Raw genomic sequence first — 16,836 nt, 5'->3', positions numbered from 1 at the left:
ATAATCCTTAACTTATTAGTGTCAGAGGATGCTTTTTACATGTTTGCTATTTTTGCTTTCTAGGGGGTTGGTATAGAATAGGCTTAGTGGCTCAGTGGGAGGGGAAGGAAGGGAGAGAGACTGAGATCGAACTGAAGAAGTTGGCATGGTCCTGCGGAGAGGGAAACGTGTGCAAGAGGAGCTGGTTCTCTCCAACAGAGTCTCTGAAAGCCGGTGATGTTGAATGTGGGTACAGGAACAAAACCAGTGAGGCCAATTTGGAGAAAAGCCAGTACTTTTGAATGAGCAATTATCAGTGGTATCAAAGCTCTGCAAAAGTCACATTATTATCTAAGCAGGGGAACAGACTGTGGTGCTGTCAAGCACTATGTCACACTTGGCTAACTCTCAGGACTCCCAACAAATGTGTCCCCAGAGTGCTACCTGTGTGTCTTCCTGACCATGCATTTCTATCATTCAATCAGCTCAGTCCCACATCTCGGATGGCAGCACAGAGGTCTGGTCTTGGATTAATGTGGGCAAAGCCTCAAAGAGCAGAAGAGCATAGAAATGTATGTGTTTTCTACCCCAGGGCCTCAAACGCTCCTTGCCAACATGTTTTTACAAGACTTTCGCAATGTGAGAGATTCAAGCTCACAATTTACTAACCCCACGCCACGCAGGCGGCAGAACGAACCATTTTCCCAAATGTCATTTATTTAAGGATCCACCTAGACTAGGGCATTACTGATGAATGCCTCGCTTTTAAGTTTCTTTTAAATTACCCAAGAAGCTGTGGCTTTAAACAGAAGGCCTGAGCCGCATTGAATAAAATCAGCATGAATAGCAGAAATAGAGTAAAGAAGAATGAAATGCTGGGGAGATTTCCAGTTGTTTGTGTGGAAAGCAAAAGCAGAGATCTGATTGAATGGCTTGGGAGTGAATATGAATCTGCTGGAGGTGTTATTTCTGAGCATCATGGCTTCCTGGGACAGGGTTGCCCAGGAAACTGGAACACAGTGGAAATGGCACAGAAATGGAGTGCCACAGTTGGAGACAGTGGGATGAGGAGTGAGTGAGAATGAAGAAGGTGAGTGACTTCTGTGTTCCAAATGCTCCTAGGGTTCACTCCAAGTCAGGAACAGGCCTGTGTGTGAGAGAGAGCCCTGTATTCCATCCCTGGCTCCACCTCCCACCCACTAGCTTAATCTCTGCAGTGCAGTGTTCTTGGTTCAGTTCCTCCACAGTGTCCTTGGATTTTAAAGGAGCTCTTGAGAGCAGCACTCAAAGAGAGCTGCTTCCCAGGTGGGAACACTAGCATACAGTAAATGCAGCACTCAGGGATGGAAGGCATTAAGCGCCTTCCTGTACTAGCTAGTCTGGCTGCCAGCCTTGGGAGACAGCTGTCTGTTGCTATGGCAACAGCTCTAGCACAGGCTTCCTTTTCCTGGCCTTTCCTGCTCATCTCAGCCTCCTGGACTCCGCTGTTGCCTCTGCCTGCCTGGAATGTCTGCTTTCCTCCTCTCTACCATGGAGACTAAACTCCATTCATTTCACTGTCCCTCTCTTCCTTCTTCCCTTCTTTCCTGGCCATGTTCACAAATACAAATCAAGCACTGGCTATGTGGCAGCTACTTCAGAGGACATGAAGATGGGTAACAAGGTGTCCCAAACTCAAGGCAGGAACCATTTAGCAGTAGAAATAAATAGATAAGCGGTCCCCCACCTGCCTAGGTCTCCTTACTTCCGTCCTTTGCCCTCTATAGTCTCTCCTCAACACAGAGAGATCCTGACTTAGTGAAGGCAGGTGACTGCACCCTTCCAATGACTTCTCATCCTGCATAGAGTTAAAGCTAAGATCCCTGCAGTGGCCCTCAGGGTCCTCTCCCTCTCACTTCCCTTCCCTGTTAGTCTCCTTCAGCCTGGTCCTCTCCAGCTCTGCTGGCTAGCCCTAGTTCTCAGACCATACCAGTCATGGCTGCTTTTGCACTCACTGTTGTCCTCACTTCAAGTGCTCATGCCCCAGGGACCGGCAAGGCTCTCTCCCTCACCTTTTCTGGGCCTCTGTTTATATGTCTCTTCACAGAGAGGGCTTTTCTGGCCACCCTAATGAACATTGCAACCCCTCTTCCAATGCCTGTATTTTCCCCCTGCATTCTTTTTTTTTTTTTTTCCATAGAATTTATCACCATTTGACGTAGTCTCTGTTTTGCTTATTTGTTTATTGCCTGTCTTCCTCCTGCCTGGAATAATTTTTGTTCACTGCCATACCCCCGAATCGAGAGTGGTCCCCAGCACACGTAGGTACTCGGTAAATGTCTGCGGAAGCAGTGAATGTGTGTGTGTGAAGGTGCTCCGCCCTGCCAGGGAAGTACTGGTTATAACCTGGGCCTTGCTGCGAGAGTGCTCAGTGTTGTCAGGGGATGCTTCGTGAAAGATGTGGCATTGTTGTAGGCCTTGGATAATGGGGAGGCCTCAGATCCTTTGAGATGAGATGAAGGGTACGCCAGGTGGAAACAGTAACAAGAGTAAAGACAGAGAGGCAGGAAAGGAGAAAGGAGAGGGCATCCACACCTCTTCTGGCTGGCAAGGCCTCACATTAATCTGCCTTTTATTCCATGCTCCCTCCCTGTTTGGGGCATCATTCATTCTTTTCTGTATGAATGAGGCCAATTAGAGTCCCTTCAGGAGAGCAAGTTTGGCTTCTTTTGTGTTCCTCACGGGACCACGCAAAAAGCATAATTTACAAAGTGAATGAACTAATTAATTGATCAATTAATTAATGCAATGTTTACTGATCTCAGTACCAGGCCTTGCCTCAACTTCAGGGATGCAGAACAAAACAGATGCTTCCTCCCCACCAAACTCCTGGTCCACAGGGTGCTTAGAGTCTAGAGAGAAGCAGATCTCAAAGAAGTCATTGCCAGGTGAGGAGTATCTCGTAGGGGAAGCAGGGTGCACCATGGGAACATACAACAGCGGGTCTGACATCACTTGAGGTGAGGGAAGACAGACATTAATGAGAACTCACAGCACGCTGTGATCTGGGCTTAGATCATAGATCCAGAGTTAGTTTAGGGAACTCCCATCTACAGAGAGATACAGAAACATCCCTGGGAAAGTGGCAAATGCAGTGCCTGTGAATGCACATCATACCTAACTCCTCACTTATTTGGGAATTTTGTTTTTTTTTGAGATGGAGTCTTGCTCTGTCACCAAGGCTGGAGAGCAGTGGTGTGATCTTGGCTCACTGCAACCTCTGCCTCCCAGGTTCAAGTAATTCTCCAGTCTCAGTCTCCTGAGTAGCTGGGACTACAGGCACACACCACCACACCCAACTAATTGTATTTTTAGTAGAGATGGGGTTTCACCATATTGGTCAGGCTGGTCTCAAACTCCTGACCTCAGGTGATCCACCCACCTTGGCCTCCAAAGTGTCGGGATTACAGGTGGGAGCCACCACACCCAGCCCCTTATTTGGGAAACTTTTAAACTGGGCTTCTACCATCAAAGAAGGCAGCATTCTTGAATGGAAATACACACTCCTGGCTGAACTTTCTGCCACTGTGTGTTGAACCAGTTTTTACAGCACACTGGTTTGAAGAGTTGTTAGCTCATTAGATATGTATCTGGCCTCACTCTGGCTCTAGTGGAATGGGAAGGAGATCTTTCTGTCCACATGCTCAGGGCCAAACTTTAGGGTGGCATTTAAGAGTTTATCTCTTCCCTCCCATGAATGCAGTTACAGAAACCTCCCATTCCTTTCAGACTACTTCTACTTTAACAAGTATGTGTGAAAAGGATGGAAGTGTGTCTGGAACATCTGAGGAGTCTGGACTGGGCAGCAATCTTTTCCCCTCTGTTTCTACAAAGGAAAAACAGAACCAAGTATCCCATCAGATGGAGCCACTGCTCCAGCCCCCAAAGAACAGAACCAAAAGCCATGCCAAGAACAAATGGGCACCTAGGAAGCACCCTGCTGGAGACTATCCCATCCCAAAAGCCAGAGAATGCCAATGCCTGAGAGATCTCAAGGGGAAGGTGAGGTGGCATCTTAAACAGATATTAAGCTTCTTTGTCCTTGGACACAGGTGATATGAAATGCAGGTTTCCAGTGGCCGGACTTTGGCCTGAAACACTACCAAGCCACATATATGTGGTGTGCATGTAGAACTGAACTTGTTTCATCTACAGTTTCTACACAGAATCCCAAATGGATTGGGTTGATACCCATTTCTGTTTCATTTATCAGGATCAACCCTCATGCCAAATAAAGGCCATCTTTTGCAGAGTAAAGTTTGATTCCACCAAGACACTTTGAATAAATCTTGATTTTACTACAAAAATGTTTGATGGCAATTGGGTCCCCAGGTCTTAATCCAATTGAGTAAGGCTTTGTTGAAGACCTAGTATGTGTAAAGCATCATATTACACACCTAGGAAAATACGGAGATGAAAAGAACAGAGTCCTTGTCAGTTTAGGATCTTCAGGCATCCTCTCTAAACTCTATAGTTAGTCTATTTCTGGAATGCAATTACCTTTTCTGCACTTGGTATGGAAGCTTTGACTTGTCGGAAGACATGAGTTCCAACAGCCACACTGAGGGCCCTGTAGACTCCTTCCACAGTGTCTGGGTGGCAAGCAAAGTAAAGCAGCATCTGTGTGTAGTCAAGCTGGGGTGGATCCTTCTCATAGTCAGCAAATAGCCTAAAGAAAAACTGCACACAAAAAGAATTCCAAAGATAAAATGGGGGCACTCTCGTAATCAGTAGTTAGTCATGGCAATGAAGAATCCCCCCAGGAGCTTTGGAATAAGGTTGCCTTCTGAGGATTGAATTAGTAAAGCTAACATATAATGAATGGAATGAACTGAATAATGTTAAGAAAAAAAGCAGTAAAAGTGGGGCCCTGAAATATTGTAAAAGAAATATTGTGCTAATTAATGCTACTAACATATTTAGGAAATAATGTACTAATTAAGGGTAGTGGGGGGCTGCACATTAAATAGGAAAAGAGAGCCACAAGCACAAGGACCCATCTATCTGTCCTCAGCATTCTGCGGAGAAACTAGGCCCTGGTCCTAAATATGAGGCTTCTGGTCCATCGGTCTCCGTGGGGAGTGAAAGGAGGGAAAGAAAATGATGCCTAAAGCCACTGGGATTCCAGCCATTAAGTCTTTAAACTGGTTCACCTGCTCTGGACTTCATACTCAAGCTACTGACCCTGGTTGACTTCACATCCAGGCAGAGAGTATACTAAACACCAAATATCAAATCAGCAATTTTCCCACTCTGAATGCCTGAGCTGACATTGACACAGTGTCTTGTGCATTTGGCAGCATGAGGAGTTAGTGCCTGGGAGTCAAATATCCTCTGGGGCCCTCCAAAGCAGAGGCCCAAGCCCTGGAACATATAGGCCACACCTACGCACATAGCAGCCCTGTCTGGGGAGACTGCTACCTTCTAGCTTTTCTCAAATGTATATCTATGACCTGGAGAACCTTTTCAAAACGTGAATTCTGTTTAAGTATATGGTGCTGGACCTTCTAAGGTTCTGCATGTCTAGCAAGGTTCCAAGTACTTCTAATGTTGCTGGTTCTGGCCCATAGTTTGAGAAGCAAGTTCCTAGAGTCAGAGGGTATTTCCACCATGTTATTTGTTACCAAAAACCCTTACAACTATGAACAGGTTTAACTAGGCATAGATGAAGATAACAGATGGAAAAATAATTTCTGATATTTGGAAAATCCAACAAAAATTTAAATAATGTCTCAAAGAAATGAGAGAGGCCAGGCGTGGTGGCTCATGTCTGTAATCCCAGCACTTTGGGTGGCCAAGACGGGCAGATCACTTGAAGCCAGGAGCTGGAGACCACTCTGGCCAACATGGCAAAACCCCATCTCTACTAAAAGTACAAAAATTAGCCGGGTCTGGTGGCAGGCGCCTGTAATCCCAGCTGCTTGAGAGGCTGAGGCAGGAGAATTGCTTGAACCTGGGAGGCGGAGGTTGCAGTGAGCTGAGATCGTGCCACTGCACTCCAGCCTGAAAAAAAAGAAGATAAAAGAATAAATAAAATAAGTAAACTATGTAGTGATTATGAAAACACATTAAAAAGAGCAGGTCAAGGAAAGGGGAATTGAGAGTGAAGAGTGGAGAGGGGGCTAGACAGCAAGATTGAGATGAAGTTTGACCAATGACGTGGAGGAGGACAGGGAGTTAGCTGGGGAAGACATCCAGGGGAAGAGCATGACAGACAAAGGGGCTGCTGAGGCTGAACTCCCAAGGTGGGGGCAGGCCTTGCATGTTTGATCAACAATGAGCTGGTCAGTGTGGCGGAGCAGAATTGGCAAAGGGAGCATGGCAGGAGGTGAAATGAAAGAGGCAACAGGATCAGAATACACAAGGCCTGGTTGGACACTTAAGGATTTGGGCCTCTCCTCTGAGTAAAACACAGAGCCACGGAAGTTTTGAATGGGGGATGCTGTGATTTGATCTGCAAGCTGGGTGAAGACAAAGCATAATCAGGGAGACCTATCATGAGGCCGTTGCAGTCATCTAGGTGAAGCTGATTGTGGCTTGTTCCAGGTGATAGCAATAGGGCTGGGAAGAAGTGGTCTCATTTGGGATTCATGCGTTTTGAAGATAGAACTCTCAGGATTTCCTAAGGTATTGGATGTGGAGTTTGAGAGAAGAGAGGAACTGGGGATGACTCCTGGGTTTTTGACCTGAGCAACTGGAAGGATAGGGTTGCCATTGACTGAAATGGCAAGAGGTTACGGAGGACCTGGAGGTGCAGATCTGTGCAAGTTTCCACAGCAAGTCCTGGCAGCACTGGGAGCAGAGCCAGGGCTTCTGGCCTCCAGGATTTCTAATGTGTCCATTTCTCTCCGATTTCGTATTTCTTATTCTAATTACAGCCAAATAAGTAAACAAACATCTTTTATTGTTTGACGTTTTATCTTTGCCCACCTTTCTGTAGCAGGTTAACCATTAACCACTGTTTAACCATGTATAGTTAACCTGTTTTGCTTGTTGACTGACACTTACTTAGGACTTATTATGTGCCAATCGCTGTTCCAAGAGTACCACACACATGAACTCCCTCTGCACAACAGCCCCACCAGAGAGGGATAAGAAAGCAAGGCGCAGAGAGGTTGGATAATGCCATGGATACCTCACAGCTTGTAAACAGTGAAATCTGTGCTTTTATCCCAGTGTAAGAACATTGAGATTTATGTAACTTCTGAGCATTGAGTCTCAGAGACACCCACGGGGAGGATGGAAAACACCACTCCTTTCACGTTTTCTGTCATATGGACATCACACACACACACACACACACACACAGACACACACACACACCCCCCCCGTCAGCCATCTTTGTTCCATAACAACACGTTTTGCTCAGTCTCCACAGTCCTGCCTCTGCTGCTGACTTTGTTCCTTTCCTCCCTGTAATCTTCCAGCAGCAGGTGGGAGCCACCTGCTCCAAAAGTACTAAAAGGTCCTTTTCTGTTTTGCTGCCAAGTGAGCAGCTCAAAGATTCTGCCTTTGATTGACATTTTTAAAAACTTCTGGCTGAAAATGAAAGTACTTTTCACTTGGCATAATATTCAAACTGCCAGTTGCTTCCAACTAATGAAGAACCTGTTTATGTTGATGGCAGATTTGTTCATAAAAGCATATACAGACCATTCCAAAATGCTCCAGGATAATTGGTTTTCAGTCCCCCAGCTTCACATTAAAAACAACAACACACAAAATACTGCCTCTGCAACTGCCAACCTTATATCTTGGACTTTTGGGTAACTTTCTGACCCTTTCTCTTACCTGCTCTCCTGCTAGCATCTGGCAGAGGTGCTCAAAAAATATGCATCCAATTGAAGGAAATTGCTCCATTTAAGGCTGCAACTGGAATCTTGCTCAATTTTGTACTGCAATTTGGAACTAATGGCTGGCTAGAAATTGAACAGTCTATACATTATACAGAGTTCACTGTGATGTCTAAATCTACCATTCAGCTTTTTTCATGTCTTACTGAGGTCAGAGTAGCATTGAGATTTTTTTTTTTGAGACGGAGTCTCGCTCTTTCGCCCAGGCCTGACTGCAGTGGCGCTATCTCGGCTCACTGCAAGCTGTGCCTCCTGGGTTCACGCCATTCTCCTGCCTCAGCCTCCCGAGTAGCTGGGACTACAGGCGTCCGCCACCACGCCCGGCTAATTTTTTTGTATTTTTAGTAGAGACAGGGTTTCACCGTGTTAACCAGGATTGTCTCGATCTCCTGACCTCGTGATCCACCCGCCTCGGCCTCCCAAAGTGCTGGGATTACAGGCGTGAGCCACCGTGCCCGGCCGCATTGAAATTTTTAAGGTCTGGCTTTTTATTGTGGCCTCAGAAATAGAGGCTCATAAGATGCTATTATTGAGGATAATAATAATATTGAGAGCAGCAAGCTCTGATGGGCTATGGGCAATGCTGTAGGCAAACCCTTGCTTTATTAGTCAAAATCAAAGAGAAATGGACATTGGTAAAATGACAAATTTTATCCTAAGCTTTTAGAATTGGAAGGAAGCTTAGAGACAAATGTGTTAAAACTTAGCTTATTTGACAGACGAGGAAGGTGAATTCTGAGAGGCCATGGAATTGTCCAGGATCACAGAGAGAGTTAACAGTAAGGCTCTGAGATTCCGGCCCCTGCCTCCTCCCCAGAGCTTCTCTACACTGCCTCCTTAGTGAGCTAACTAAGGTCTGCACTTTGGAGAGACAGCAGAGGAACTGAGGGGCAGGGGTGCAGTCCACAGCCAAGTTACACAAGTGGAAGAAAACACAAAGAAAATGATTAGTGCTATAATGCCACGTTTTAAAGATCTCAGTCATTACCTCTATAAGATGCTCTTGCCTATTAAATGGCAGGGGTTCAAGAGGATTTTCTGGAATTTTTATATCTTCATCTCCTGTAAACCACAGACCAGCCTACATAAAAAATAAAAATGAAAATTATTAAAGTATGTATTTTGCTGAGATGTTCCTCTAAAAGCCACAGAGACTGAGCCAATCTTGTCTCTAGAGCAGTTGTCTCCCAAGTAGGATGCAGAAACCACAAGGGTGTAGGAGAAAATACTAGAACTTCCATTTACATTTCTTTTTATCTCATTCTTATGTAATTTTTATTTCTACATCTTTGATAATGTTCATAATGTATTAGTGCTGTAGTATATGTATATACTTTATAAATAAGTATGCATAGATTAGGAGTGCTGGCTATTTTTAACGATTGGATCGTGTGATGACCCTTGGAGGCTGTTACCCTGTATTAATCTTGCATTAGTCATATTTTGGAGGAGTCTGTGCCCCCATTAAAAATAGCTCATACTCCTTATGTCCTGTTCATGTCCTATCTGTTTGTGGAGACTTGCGTGGTGCTGGTATACATTGCTAGTTTTAGAAAACTCTTTGTTAAGTAACTGAATGACTGACTCAAGATCTCAGTGACCTCTTGTTCATGACGTCCCTCTGTCTCAGTCTGTAACTGACACCAATTAGAACTTCATTTCCGCAATGCAAGCATACTATTTTACTGTCCTAATGGGGCGTTTTCGACAAATCTTATAAAATTTTGACCTAAAGTTATTTTGATTTTTCCACTGAAACAACATTGTGGGGGGAGGGGCAATGAGCTGGCAAGTGCTGACAATCTGTGAAAGGCATGCAGGCTGGTCAAGTGGGCCTTTCCAAGTGGGGGTTTCAGAGGAGGGGGACCTGAGGGCGGAAGGGGAGAGGGCAGAGCTCAGAAAACAACTGTTCCTAAAACACAAGTAGTGTTCAAAGAAGTATTGCTGAGTTTCTCTTAAACACAGCATCCAACTTTCTCTAAGAAACTCACACCTTTGGTAAAATAGTTTTCTGGTTTTAGCTCAGCACTTTGGTGAAAATTGCCAACACCCTTTGTTCTTCTCATGTTTGTGCAAAAGGACATTCAAATTGATATCCTATGTTAATTGCCACATACAATAAATAGCGAAGGTCAGTAATTTCATGAATGCACACTTTTAAAAATCTTAAGACAGCTATGGAAACAGAGTAAGTTTTGCTCTGCTGCTTTTGTTTTCAAACAAAACCGCCTTAACAAATTGTAAATCTACTTGGAAAATAAACGTAGCAGAGCTCAAATAACTGAACACCTGTCTTGATCAGCCCTCAAAGAGCCTTGTCATGGTTTGTGTTTTTCCTTCTGGCTCAACTCTATAAGCCTGGAAACCTCAGAGCTCTCTCAAAAAAAAGAGGTCATGCGTTAAGGAAGAAAAGCGAAGCAGGAAGGGGTATGATTGGTGAAATACATGTGAGATGCAGGCACCTGGAGAATATTACTCTGTTTCAAAGTTAGCTCCTTCTGAAAGTTTCCCTCTTTCATGTCTACCAGCAATGTGAAATGGTGAGCAATATAATGATTTTAATCAAGTAAGTAATTCAGGCCCCTCTCAGTTATGAAATTTTGTTTTTACCCTTGTCTTGCTCAAACTTCTCAAAAATCAGTTGACTTTTCTTGTCCTCACTTCCTAAAGACCCATTCATTTCCTCAACCCTCTGCCATCTAACTTCTGTACTTATTATTCCACCAAAATTTCTCTAGCACAGGTTACCAGTTATATGCCACCTGCCACGTCCAATGGCCAACTATTACATACCCTACTGGGTTATCCATCACTTCCCTTAAGTGATCTCATACATTCATAAATACAATAACCACTTACATGATATTGACTCATGATCCCTTCTGTATGGGCCATATTAGATTGGACATTTCTCTCTTCATTTCCCACAGATATTTCAAACTCAACTTCTCAAAAATAATCTCATCATTCATCACCCTCCCCCCAAAGAAAAAAAACCTGCTCCTTTCCCTGTGTGTGTGTGTGTGTGTGTGTGTGTTTTAATCACTGTTCTTTCTACTCCAGGAGCTTAGAGTATTGGACATTGGACCTATTAAAAGCTTTGCAGATGATTCTAATGTACAGCCAAAGATAAGAACCACTGGTTAGGAACTCAGGAGAAGAAAAATAAGGTTTATGTAACTGCTTTCAGAACCCTTTGTTCTCCTGGAAGTTCTGACTTTTTCAGATCTTTTCCCTGGGGATGGAAGCCAGGCTTCTGGCTGGGTCTTTGACACTGCCTGTGCTGCCTCTGGGTGCCTAGACGTGGGGAGCTGAGAAGCAATGCACTGGCCTGAGACCTGGCAATGTAATATCAGTGAGTAATTCACTTCTTAGGTCACAAGTGTTCTGCTGTTATCAATGCCATCAGGTGCTGGTAACAACCTGCATATACTGCTCGAAAGTGATGGTGCCCAACTGCTCCTTATCCACAGCCTTGAACTTCTGAAGGGTCTCAAGGAGCTCCTCCTCCAAGGGAATGGGCCAAGGCATTGAGGTTACTAACAGGAACTTCCGCCAGTCCACGAACTCAGAGTTGACTGTTAATAAAGATGTTAATTCCTGTAACTAGAAGAAAACAGGAAATATCTTTGGAATATCTACATTAATCTATCTTGATGCTCTACTTGCTGATATTTTCATAGTGAGAGTTTCCCATGAAAGAAGTGGGACTGTTCACTGGCACACAGAATCAGTTCTGACTTTTGTTTCCTTTATTCTACCAACCAATCCACACCAGACAGCACCTAGAAAGTGTTTCATTTTTTGCTTCCTTGACATTTGTGATTTTTGCTTACCATTATACCATCAATTACACACATCACTCCAGTTAACTTTGTACCTTTCCAACAGAGGAGAGACAAAAATTATAGCTGTGCCTGTGCAAGGGCTTTGTGGCCCATGGGGGAATGCTCTTTAAGCATTTTGTTTTCTGAACATTCTTAAGGAAAAGGTTATGATGCAAAGCAAGAACAACCAGAATTATCTACTATTACTAGTTAGGATCATTCCATTTGGTAGTTTTAGATAGAAACTCACTGGTTGAACATCACAGTCTCTATAATATTTCACTGACAGATCATCACTTATTCTTCAAATATTGAGCATATGCATACTATATGTTTTAATCGGAAGTTCATTCATTTTTCATTCACTCACATTTCATTGATTGCCTACTAAATGTCAGACACTATGCAAGTACTCATTATTTTAGAACTATTGATGCATTGATCAAATAAGAATGCTTAAAGCTTTACAACTCAAACAACATAGAAGCTTACTTCAGGTTGGGTAAGGTGCATCCAACTACTAGGAAAGTTGTTTGTGCCAAGGTTCAGGGTCACCAAATCGATCAGAATGTCAGTAAATGCTTTATTTCCTATTATGCCTATAATACAATGAAAAATATTTTGTCACTTGGTTTAGGTGATGGTTTTTCTCTTCTTTTGCTAAAATAGAAGTAATGAGTATTTGAAAAATCTCTTTATTCATATTATATAAAATGGTAAGTTTTAAAGAAACAGAAGGCATTTTGGAAATATAAAAACAATAATTTCCTGATGCTGTCTCATTATTGTTTCTCAACTAAGTCAAAATGCCTTTTTTGGCTTAGTAATAATAAATCCAGATTGGGTAAAATTATAAAACTGTATACTTTTTAGTTTGGAGTCTTCTTTGACCTTTCACTCAGGATAGGCTGAATTTTTTTAAAATATATATGATTTTAAGGTTTCCTACATGCAGTAGGGCACAAGAGTAAAATATTTTGGCAGATATTAGATAAAAGTGTTCCAAATGCATGCAGATCACCACTACAATCAAGGTAATACATTTATCCACATCTTGCCCTTTGGATCAGACCATATTTGCTTTTGTAAATGTAGAGAAATTTGAATTGTTAAATTACTAGATTGAAAGTGCTAATTTAGTCACCTAATTGGCTCAGTATTCCGAAGTATTTCATGAAAGACGACTAACCTTTTAAAATCTTTGTTCTTATGAACTAACCTACTTAACTCAATTTAAAAGAGATGTCTACCTTGTTTTTCACTTCAAATTGCATGCACATGCATTAAGAAATAAATAAGAAAACAAAATAAATGAATCTGCTTTAAAAAAAAAAATGTCTGGCTAACCAACACAAAGAGGTACCTTCTAGAACAAGGAGAGACTCCTAAAGTGTATCCAGGGATCTTTCAGGTCCAGAGTACATAACTATTCTTTGTTTTAGGAATAAAAAGAATGAAACACAGACACACTATCCCAAGGTTTTCTTTTTACATCTAAGGTTTTAGCATTCCTAAAAGTCCACATGAACTTTATCATTTCCTCTAACCTCCAGGGAAATGCAATAATCCTTCTAAAATCTCAGTGCTTCGAATCAAATACACAATTTTGAGATTTGGAAGGTAATTTTCTGGGTAGCAAGAGTGAAACCTTTCTTCTTTGATATAATTGGCCATCCAGCAGGCTGTTCAGAAATACATTCTGTATCCTTTTTCATCAAACCTGAGTATCCAGTTTTATAGACATGAGAACATTTTCCCAGATAGCAGAATTTTCAGTGAACTGAGGTTTATAAGATTGTATGTGGGTTTTTAGCTAAGTCAGACATAAATCAGTCATGTTCTTCAAGCTACAGCCATAAATAAAATCTATTGAAACTGTGAAGAGGCTCAAAGTATTTTAAAAATCTTATAAGCTGCAATACATTTCCGCAATCTCTAATGGATACGGTGCAAAACAAAGTGTTATAAGACAGTACTTACAGTTTACATAAGAATTGTTTACCTGAGGATTTAGCATGAAATGTGAAAACTGTTTTAATATTTGCCTTTGTTACTTAAATGGCCAAAGCATATAGTGATGTGGTTGCAATAACATAATTACATAAACTTACAAATTTTGTTCACAGATGAAAAGAGAAGCTCTCTTTCAATTTGGCTGTAAGTTAATTACCTAATGCAACTATCACTTAGAATTATTGAGGAAAAATAATGAATTGTATGCCAGGCCTAAGGGAACTCAGACCGTAATCATAGTCTGGTCACCCTTAGGGATAACTCAAAAAAATGACATCAAAGTAACACCATTGTGTAGCAGCATACAGCTCCACCAAAAGAGTGTGAAAGAACACATGAATACATAAGTGAAGTTAGAAAGCTATAGAAGAAACAATCTTGGGCTTTTTACTCTGTATGTTTGGAAGAAGCCAAATGCCTTTTGTTTGATGTGAAGACAAGTTACTGTTTTACTTTTAAATTTCAGGCTCCTGGAAACCATTTATTTTATTTTATTTTTTTACTATGCAAAAGAGCTACATTGCTTAGCAACAACAATGTCAACATTTGCATATTGCTAACCACTTTCATAATGGCTTTCTGAGTTTGATGAGCAATCTGAATTAGGTCTTGTGTCACCAGTTGAAGCGCGGTGTTCTTGTATTCCACAAATGGATAGCTTTCCTAGGGTCAAAATTATTAATGTCTGGAGAATTCAACTGAATAATTAGGACATTCGTCATATTTTCAGCCTTGATTTTTGCATACATATGTGACTTGGTCCATTTCCATTTCATCTGACTAAAGCCACGTTCTGCTTCAGCTGAACTTGCAGGAAGGGTCAACACTAGGTTGACTAGTGTCAGGATATTTGGATACTTGTGTAAGTAAATGGAATTCACAAAGTCCCAGGTCAAATTTGGATGTTCTGAAATCTAGGAGGGAGGAGAAGAAATGTAAAAGATTGAGACTCCCAAGTTTTACCCAAACATTTATAAATATCAGCCACTTTCCTCAGCTTGCTTTCTTGCTTACCTGGCATAAATCTCTAATTTCAACATGCTCCATTCACTATCCACTTCACTAAGTTTTACACTGGCAGCTTCTAATACTGGTTCATAATGTGCAGTCAGGATGGATACCTCTTTTTCTCCAAATTCTATAATCAATATACCAAAAATAGTCACATAGATAAAAGAAACTCACACAGACCATGGCAGAATAATAGGTTCAAAGTCAGTGCATATAGATTACCTTGATTTATCTTTGTGGGCCACAATTTAAAACTTCCAATCACGGTAGCCCTCACCACATTTTGGCTGGCATCTCTGAAACAGCCTTGAAGCCTCTTGATAAGATGTGTTAAAACAATGTTTCTCACAGCAGAAATGTTTTCTTTCCCTCTGAGGCAGTTAACATGAAAGTGTTTGGCTGAATCCACCATGCGTTCTTTTGGCCCTAGTCTGGGGAGAAAATAAATCACCCAAATAACAACTAACAAATTAAATGAAGAAACATCTGGCAGATAATTTCGCAAGTTCAACTGTCTAGTTTGACAGACCTTAGATCATCCCAACCTCTCACCTTGTTTGATACATTTGGAGCATTTCCAGCGTTGACTCTAAAGTGGCAAATATGTCAGCAATTGAGGAATTTCTATTCTTATTGACACAGGACAGAATGCTAAGGACATTAATGACATCCAACAAGAAGCGGGCAAATTTAACAATGTCAGCTTGGAGAAGGGACTCCAGAAGTTCTTTGGGTTTCTTTTGAATGGTGTCACTTTTGCCTCTGCCTGCCTGTAACACAGGTTGGGAACAACATGGTGGTTATCTTTCCCAAAATTATTATTCCAAGGAGCTCAAGGAAAGTATTTTCTGTGATTCTGAAAAAATAAAATAATACGGTATTTCAAAATTACTTACTGAGAGCAGTTGCCGAACAATTGCAGGATATCCCTTGAGAAAGTTCTGGAGGGCTGCCTGTAATCCATGAAGCCACTTCCTGTCTCCTATTTGAGAAGGCATCACAGGTTGAAGGTGAAGGCCTTTGAAAGCAGTTCTCAGAGCACTCTTATGAAGAGGAGAATTGTGATAAAAGTGATAAATGCTGTGAAGGAGGTCTTTGACATCATTGTACAGAGGAATGTTCTGGAACACCGCTTTGTAAGCTAGTTCAAGGTGATGTGCAAAGCAATATATAGTTTGTACACATGGTTGTATTTCTCTTAATAGCAGGGCCACCTCATTGTTCTCTCCCTCTATGCCATGGGTACCATCACTTCCAAAACCAACCAGCTTCTTTGCCCAGTCTTGGCTCGACAGTCTAAGTTGAAGATTTATCTCTAGAGTTTTCTCAATGGCATTTTTTATTGCCAGAGGATCATTTCTTTCTACTGTCTGTACCCCAACAATTTGACAGTGCACCTTTCCTGCATGTGCAAACTGCACATAGACAAGTTCGGCTTCTTTGATTAAACTGTCTATGATTCCATCGCTGATGACAGAGAAAAATTTACTTTTTTCTAGTTTCTGTCTTAGATTTTTTCATTCTACTTCAGCAATAAAGTATGTAAACATTCTTGCTGATTTTTTAGTTCTGAATACTGGGCCAATATCAACACCTTTCATATCATCTAATTTGCACATCCAAATAAAATCTTTGAAGGGACGTCCAGTCTTGGCAATAGCATGGCATGATCTGAATAAGTTCTCTACTCTCCCGAGGGTTACTTTGCTCATGGTCCTCATCATTAGTTTGGTGGTGGCTCTGTTCGCTGGAGAGCTACTTGTTGCTTCCATTAATGAGGCCTTGGCATGAGCCTCGCTGAGATGATGTGCGTTGAGAAATTCAGTCCTAAAGTTGTCAGTACCATAAAAAAAAATTCACTTGACTTCCCCCTGACTTCACTCCATGCTTATGACACAAGGCACAGAACATAAGATTTAATAGCTCATCATATATAAGCCATGGATATTTTTTAAGCCAAATTTTCAAAAATTGATGGCTTCTTTTTGGAAGGTAATGGTCAAGCTTCTGTGGCCTTTTCTGCTTTTCGGTGACTCTATTCACACCATCCGAAGGATTCCTGCCTTTAAAATAACTCCACATTGTTATTTTAAGTAATCACAATTTCTACCCTC

At 41.8% G+C, this 16,836-nt stretch overlaps 1 protein-coding gene and 1 pseudogene across 2 annotated transcripts in view; both read right to left on the bottom strand.

Moving 5' to 3' along the window:
- The window catches only part of SPEF2 (sperm flagellar 2), a 202,500-nt gene that overhangs the window by 10,492 nt on the left and 175,172 nt on the right, over positions 1–16,836 (bottom strand). For both annotated transcript variants that reach the window (XM_054487035.2, XM_054487036.2), the window contains 4 exons: positions 12,191–12,297; positions 11,295–11,477; positions 8,860–8,952; positions 4,519–4,698 (listed from right to left, as the gene is read on the bottom strand). In XM_054487035.2, coding sequence (XP_054343010.1) covers positions 4,519–4,698; positions 8,860–8,952; positions 11,295–11,477; positions 12,191–12,297 — 563 coding nt within the window. The remainder of the gene's footprint in view (positions 1–4,518; positions 4,699–8,859; positions 8,953–11,294; positions 11,478–12,190; positions 12,298–16,836) is intronic.
- LOC129036095 (uncharacterized) lies at positions 14,324–16,234 on the bottom strand (annotated as a pseudogene).

This window comes from Pongo pygmaeus, chromosome 4, assembly GCF_028885625.2.
Source record: "Pongo pygmaeus isolate AG05252 chromosome 4, NHGRI_mPonPyg2-v2.0_pri, whole genome shotgun sequence".
NCBI lineage: Eukaryota > Metazoa > Chordata > Mammalia > Primates > Hominidae > Pongo > Pongo pygmaeus.
Note: the sequence above shows the minus strand (reverse complement) of the source record. Positions and strands in the feature narration are given on the sequence as shown.